This window comes from Amphimedon queenslandica, unplaced genomic scaffold (genome assembly GCF_000090795.2).
Source record: "Amphimedon queenslandica unplaced genomic scaffold, v1.1 AMPQUscaffold_13155, whole genome shotgun sequence".
Classification (NCBI taxonomy): Eukaryota; Metazoa; Porifera; class Demospongiae; order Haplosclerida; family Niphatidae; genus Amphimedon; species Amphimedon queenslandica.
Window position 1 is genome coordinate 42,693 of NW_003546609.1, and position 8,094 is coordinate 50,786.

The 8,094-nt window shown below is 34.3% G+C and overlaps 1 protein-coding gene across 1 annotated transcript in view; it reads left to right on the plus strand.

The window, feature by feature from the left end:
- The first annotated feature begins 1,665 nt into the window (after positions 1 to 1,665).
- LOC100639372 (gamma-tubulin complex component 5-like) overlaps positions 1,666 to 8,094 on the plus strand; it is a 19,516-nt gene continuing 13,087 nt past the window's right edge. The window contains exons 1-2 of the mRNA XM_020000781.1: positions 1,666 to 1,793; positions 1,838 to 1,944. Of these exons, the coding sequence (XP_019856340.1) occupies positions 1,725 to 1,793; positions 1,838 to 1,944 (176 nt within the window). The 5' untranslated portion in view covers positions 1,666 to 1,724. The remainder of the gene's footprint in view (positions 1,794 to 1,837; positions 1,945 to 8,094) is intronic.

Genomic DNA, 8,094 nt, shown 5'->3' on the forward strand with positions numbered 1-8,094 from the left:
AAAACTAATAAGAAAAAGTAAAAATACAATCAAAATTAAAACGGTAGTAATGATGATAATAATAATGATAATTAACTGAATCTAATGGAAAATAAATCAACATAAATAATAATAATACTGGAACTGATCCCAAAAGTAGTTCTTGTTAATATTATGTAGCAAAAATTTTAATAATCTTTATAGCAATGATGTTAGTGAGAATAAGATAGTGAATAATACCAAGCCTTGAAGTAAGCTTAACTACTAAATGGATAAATAAATAATTATTAGCAGAATAAATAGTTAATAAATATACCAGTCTAAACAGAAGTTTACAAAAAAATACAGCACAGTGGTATCACTCAGTAGTATAATGTCAGAGGCTGGAGATCTTGAGTGATTAGTATTGACAGTACAGATTATACCAATTAACTGCATGAACACTTGTAATATCTTTTGATTGTGTAGTTCACTTATGCAGTGATAGATATAAGTACCAAAGTTTTTGTGTTATTGTTATTTAAAATTCTGAATAATTATTATGAATTAAAGGTGCATGTAAATTCTTGAATATAATCATTACAAATATCTGGACCATATTTCAGTGGTATTCATCTTTATTGCATGCATACATTTCACATACACTGCATGTTATGTTATCAAGTATAGACTTAAATTTTTAAAGTTATTCATGCATAAAATGATCAACCACAATAATTGTACCAACATATGTGGTCATTGACAAGTTTAAGAAGTTGCAATTATTACATTACATATCTAATTTGTAACCGTTTTTCCACTGAATTCAGAACAAGATTTGCTTGCCACAGTAAGCTGTACAGTGACACAAATAAGTAAGAGATATTTAAACCGCCATTTGTAGACTAGTCACTGCACAACATCCAAGTTCAGTACTCAGTACCAGGCTCAGGCTGTATACACTGAGTTGCTTCATGAATAAATTTGTTAAATTCACAATATCTGAAGGTTTGGGCTTATATCTAACCGAGAAGCAGGATTTCAGCAAGAGTAAATCTTGACCCAAGCATTAGCATCTGTAAGCCGGATTACCGGTATAGTGAGCAAAGTGGTCCGTAAAATAGAGATGTCGCGGACCATTCGGGTCCGTAAAACAGATTTGTCGCCGACCATGGTCCGTTGGTCCGGTCCGGTCCGTTTTTTAGGGACGACCACTAGAGCAGGGCCGTAGCCAGGAACTTGAAACAGGGGGTTCGGAAATTGCTGCGCGCGAAGCGCGCAGCGAAAATTTTGACTAAAATGGGCGTGGTTGGTAGGCGTGGTCTTGATTTACGCATCTCAGCCATGTGCTGACTCAGCTAAAATGGCTATCTGTGCTTCTCGCTGAGTGCCAAAATGCTAATCCTGCTTTTGCAGTGCTGTTCTTCATGACAGGAGCTAATCTAAAACTTTTTTGCAGCTACAACAGGGGGTTCGTCCGAACCCCCCGAACCCCCCCTGGCTACGGGCCTGTAGAGTGGTTTTGAATTAATGCGCATCAATGTGCATCACTCTTGCTTCACCTCCAGAGGTGGATTGATGTGAAGTGATGTGCTTCGATCAATGTAAACCAATAGCAACAAGAACACAAAATGATACACAATTCAGCTGCTAGTGTGAACACGATCAATGCGCATTATTTCAGCTGCATCAACAAAGCGCATCAAAGCGCTTTGAAAACTGTGCCAGTGTGAAAAGGCCTTAAATGTAAACCATGCCTCTTAATAATGGCGGCTCTGTCTGCTAAATGCATACACTTGTCAAGGCAACTGGTTGAAGTACTGACAGGGTTTACTGTGAGTCTCTTCTTTATTTTATAATTTGTTTATATTTATTATAGCCGGATGAAGAGAATTATCAACGTACTACTGAGTTTGTCCTCTCAAATTTCAAGTATCATCGTTTTCTGAGTGTAAATAGCAACAACACGAAGAGAAAACTTTCAGAGTAAGTGTAATAGAAAGAGCAATATGCATAAAAATTGATGCATAATAATTTATGGATTTTTAATTAAAATTAAATCATTTCTTGAATTAATTAATTAATTTGTTAATTTTGTTAATGATAATTACATGACTACATGTATGTATTATATTCATTATTATATGTTTTTTGTAGTCTGGCCACAAAGTTTAGAGTTCATTCTCTTCCGGAGAGAGCTGAATGGCTTGAGAAATGTGTGGGTGATTTTTTAAAACTCTCACTATTTGAATCTTTCTCAGAGGTAGACTTATAAATTATGATCATCATTAAGTTAAATTATTATTATTATTATTATTAAGTTCTTATTCTCCCTCCCCTATTTATTATGATTCTATTATTCCTTTCTTTTGACTCTTTTCTCCATCTTCTATTAATTCCTTCTCTACATTATTCTCTCCATTGTAGTCTGAGAATCATTATGCCATACTGTCCTTCCTTCTCTGTCTCTCTCAATCCCCAACAAGTCATACTTCATTCACTGTTCCCCAGCCTGATCCTCCTCCTCTTCCTCCGGCTTGAGACGGTCGTCCTTTTGATTGGAAACGCTACCTGATGGAGGGCGTGTCTTTTGAAGAATATGAATCATCTAGTGATGACAGTGAAGTTAGTATAAGGGAGATAGAGAGAAAGAAGAGTGAATGAATAAAGTACTAAAGTATATATCATAGGGTTTCCCACAAAGCATGCTAAGGGAGCTAAACAATGAGCTTCATGAACTGACAAGCACAGTACATGGGATTTAGAGCAACTTTAAAAATTCATAAAAAATCCAATTTTGATTGGATAAGCTCAAACTTGCTACACAACATAAGAACATGTACATGTATATGTATTAGAAAAAATTATAAAAATGGAGATTTCTCTCCTAGTCATTTTTAGCAAAATTTGGCTTAAGACCAAAGGCCTTTGGTCGTTGGCCTGATTTTTGAGCAACTTTAAAAATTCATAAAAATTTTGAATTTGATCGGAATCAGCTCAAACTTGCTACACAACATAAGAACATATACCGTAAATGTTCAAATAAAAGCCCGGGCGTTTATTTCTTTCCAGGACAAAAAAATTGCGTAAAATAAAAAAAGAAAAAGTAAAACTGGGATTCGAACCCGGACCTCCAGATTCATTGCACTCAGCTTAACAAGTTAGGCCATTTGGGACAGTCTAAAGGTTGTGGTACTTATATTGAGTAAAATATGCGTATCTATACTTGAAGATTCTTAGTACCAGGCGTTTATTCAAGCCCGGCTTTTATTTGAACATTTACGGTACATGTATCAGAAAAATGATAAAAGTGGAGATTTCTCTCCTAGTCATTTTTGACAAAATTTGGCCTGAGACCAAAGGCTATATAATAGCCTTTGGTCGTAGGCCCGATTTTTGAGCAACTTTAAAAATTCATAAAAATTCTGAATTTGATTGGAATCAGCTTAAACTTGCTACACAACATAAGAACATGTATTTGTATTAGAAAAAGTTATTAAAATGGAGATTTCTCTCCTAGTCATTTTTGGCAAAATTTGGCCTGAGACCAGAATGTGGTACTTTATTTCTATATTTTATCTGTTATAGTTCATTCCTTGCAGTGATTAGGATCTCCCATTATCATCGCACAAACTCTCACACGACCTCAAGTCACATGATCAGTCACATGATTCGGCTATTGAGACATCAGACGTGGAACAAGTTAGTCGTTAAATACATATACATGTTTTACACTTAATGGCTGCATATTACATGTACATGTACTTTATGTTTTGATAGGAATTACCAGTGAGATTGTTAGTATGTCATCCGTACTGGAAACCAGTGACACTATATCCATCATTAGTTAACAGGTATAATAATAACTAATATTATTTTAAAATGTGATAAAAAATAAAGAACATTGGCCATAATGAATCCTTTTTGTGCATTTTACAAAATGTCTTTTTCAGACCATCTTTGTCGATACAACTTACAGAGACACAAGCTGTGAGAGAGACACTCTGGTATGAAATTAATATTAATTAACATTATTATTATTATTTATAATTATTGTTTATTTATTGTTGTTGTTGTTATTGTTAGGACATTAATAGGAGTGAGAAGAAGTTGTGTGAAGAAGTTGTGTTTATTTTATTAATGAGGGAGGTGTGGTTACAGTCAGGAATGGAATTACATTATCCCACCTTTCACTAGTAAAAAAACCACATAATATCATTGTAACAGTAATTTATATATCTTGTTCTTAGAAATCACTCTCTAGGATTTTAGAAACTTTTGCTGAGTTGGCAACGAAGCTAAATTGCTTCAGACGAGTCATCATGGTAACGCAGTCACCCAGGGGTGAACGAGTTTTGTTAGACAAAATGATTTGGTCTTCAACTGAAATACAATCCTTATAATTTCTGTGAGAGTCAGAGTAGCAAGACATATGGTGGAGATCATAGTAGAAGCCAGGACCAGTTTACAAGTTGGCATGTTGTAAGTGAAGGTAGTGTGATCCCTTGCCTCAGACTGGGTTACAAAAAAGTTGCATAAGTATCCGTTTTGAGTGTTAATTTGAAGGAGACCTAGTGATACACGGGATCCTCCAAAAGCCAGTAGGAGTATCACTAGGCATGATGCATCCAAGCAAGTCTGTCTGCATCTAGCTGGCATGATCTTCTGCAAATGATTAGTTAGTTAACTATTATAAAGACTAAAGGTGTGGCTATACTGAACTGATCATTGATCCTTGTCTATGAAATGATTGTAAATTGGGAGTGATTTCAAACCTATTTTTCACAAAAGCATATGCCCATGCTTTTCTTTCAAATGACTTGGAGTGTTGCAAATCAGCAAAAAGTATTAAGTCTTGTGTGGTGCATTGAATTATACTAGAGAAAACAATTGAGTTGTATAGATCTGATATAATGTTACTAATGTTATTCATAAAATTGGTTAATGAATACAATTCCAGCTTTAAGCTAAAGCTGATGCAATAATTGCATCAGCTTTAATCTGATTATTTGCCTTGTTGTCTGCAAGCTTGCAAAGGTAATATGCCATCAAGAGTTCTCTTTGACATGTTAGATCTACTAGTGATTTACATCACTTTCAATCTCCTAGTGTTCCCAGTATCATCTGATGACAGTGTTAGGAGTATAAGAGTTCAATACAATGGAAGGAACAGACCAGCCTGTCTAGGAGGTAATGATACGGCCTGTCAGTCATTGGATTACGTATTTAGGAACCTGCAACATGTACAGGCACAGGCAATTACAGTCAGTATTGCTTCACCACAAGTTATAACTGTCAAATCTGCTGTAACAAGTGATAGTACAAACACACTGACTTTACTAGGGGACAACAAAGATTCATCTACTGGAAGCAACAGAGTCACGATTAATTTCAATTCGATAAATTTCAATTTCTCAGGTGTCGATTTGACTTTTCAAGGATTGGGGATTGTTGATTTGAAATCATTAATCTTCAATGGCAATGTGATGATTGATGACTGCTCCATGACACGTGTTGATTGTCTCACAATTGTTCCTGCTACTACAGCTGCTAAGATTAAAGTGACCTTTGATAATTCGCTAGTGAGGGACAGCAAATTCTCTGCTAATGGTTTCTTATACTATGTACCTCCTGGGGGGAACTACCCATACTATACTATCCTCATGTATTTGTACAACACAAATTTCACTAAAAACAATGGAAAAGTACTAACATTGGCTACAAAATCTGCCTTTACCTACTATAGTGAAGTTAGAGTGGAGAATTGCATATTCTCTGCCAATATTGATCTTGACTTTAACTTTACAATATCAACAGTATCAGGCTATGGTATCAACTTTAACGTCATTAACACAGTGATCAGGGATAACGCTGATTTCTCAATGATCATATCAATGACTGAAGGTGGTTCAATATCAGGTGTTACATTCAACATGATTGGTCTCAGTATCACTAACAACACTAACACAGCAATAGTGACTGGTGATGGTGTACTCAATGCTAAGACACAATTGAAAGATTCCTCTCTTCTTGATAATAATGGTCTGGTACTTGCAATGAATAGCTCCATGGGTGAATATGGTCCTACGCTTGGTGTCTCTAATGTGACATTTAAGGATAACAAGAACTGGACCGTCCATGTTCATCCACAAAGTGTTACCAGCATTAGTAATTGCTTCTTTGAACCTTGATAGACCGTATTATAGGTACTATTTGCTATTTGATTAATCTTACTGCTAACCAAGCTACTATTATTGTATGCCTGCTACTAAAAATTTAATGCTAATGTCAAAAAATTAATTATTATTGAAAAAAATTGACAATAATTGTTATAATTATTTATTGAAATTAATTAATTATTAATTAATTAATTACAAAATTAATTAATTAATTAATTACATGTAGATAATAATTATGTATAATATTAAATTTTGTTCTTTCATTTTTTGTAGTCTGGCCACAAAGTTTAGAGTTCATTCTTTACCAGAGGGAGCTGAAAGGCTTGAGAAATGCGTGGGTGACTTTTTAAAGCTCTCACTATTTGAATCTTTCTCAGAGGTAGACTGATAAATTATTATAATTAATTTTTATTCTCCCTCCCTTTTTATTCTATTATGATTCTATTATTTCTTTCTTTTGGTTCTTTACTTCTAATTCTATTAATTCCTTCTCTTCATTATTCTCTTCTTTTGTAGTCTGAGAATCATTATGCTATACTGTCATTCCTTCTCTGTCTCTCTCAATCCCCAACAAGTCATACTTCATTCACTATTCCTCAGTCTGATCCTCCTCCTCTTCCTCCTGCTCAAGACGGTCGTCCTTTTGATTGGGGACGCTACTTAATGGAGGACGTGTCTTTTGAAGAATATGAATCATCTAGTGATGACAGTGAAGTTAAATAAAGTACTAAAGTAGGTATCACAGGGTTTCCCACAAAGTATGCTAAGTGAGCTAAACAGTATGACCTTTATGCATGTAGAGCAACTTTAAAAATTCATAAAAAATCCAGTTTTGATCAGAATCAGCTCAAACTTGCTACACAATATAAGAACATGTATATGTATTAGAAAAAATTATAAAAATGGAGATTTCTCTCCTAGTCATTTTTAGTATAGCCTTTGGTCGTTGGCCTGATTTTTGAGCAAATTTAAAAATTCATAAAAATTCTGAATTTGATCAGAATCAGCTCAAACTTGCTACACAACATAAGAACATGTATACATATCAGAAAAAATTATAAAAATGGAGATTTCTCTCCTAGTCATTTTCGGCAAAATTTGGCCTGAGACCAAAGGCTATAGCCTTTGGTTGTTGGCCCGATTTTAAAGCAACTTTAAAAATTTATAAAAATTCTAAATTTGATTAGAATAAGTACACAACATAAGAACATGTATTTGTATTAGAAAAAATTATAAAAATGGAGATTTCTCTCCTAGTCATTTTTTGGCAAAATTTGGCCTGAGACCAAAGGCTATAGCCTTGGTCGTTGGCCCGATTTTTGAGCAACTTTAAAAATTCATAAAAATTCTGAATTTGATCGGAATAAGCTCAAACTTGCTACACAACATAAGAACATGTATACATATCAGAAAAAATTATAAAAATGGAGAATTCTGTTTTAAGTCATTTTTGACAAAATTTAGCCAAATCCAGAAGTGGTACTTCATTTCTATATTTTATCTGCTATAGTTCATTCCTTGCAGTGATGAGGATCTCCCATTATCATCACACGAACTTGATGGTCTTGTAGTCGCTATGAACAGTTCACTGGGTTATCATATTGCACTTGGCCCATCAGTAAAAGTCTCCAATGTCCAGTTTGAAGGAAACAAAAGATGGTTTGTAGATGTTCAACAAAAAAGTCTAGTTAACATAAATAACTGCTCCTTTTTGCCATAGCATAGTACTATAATGTACTGCCTTTTGATATTAAAATCTTTTTGCTATTAATTAAACTATTAATTTTATTCATTGATTGTTTAACAATAACTATTGCATCACCTTATTGTTGCATGCCTGCAAGCTTGCAAAGATATGGCCAGATTCCTTTTTGACTTATTTGATCTACTAGTGATTTACATCACTTTCAATCTCCTAGTGTTCCCAGTATCATCTGATGACAGTGTTAGGAGTATA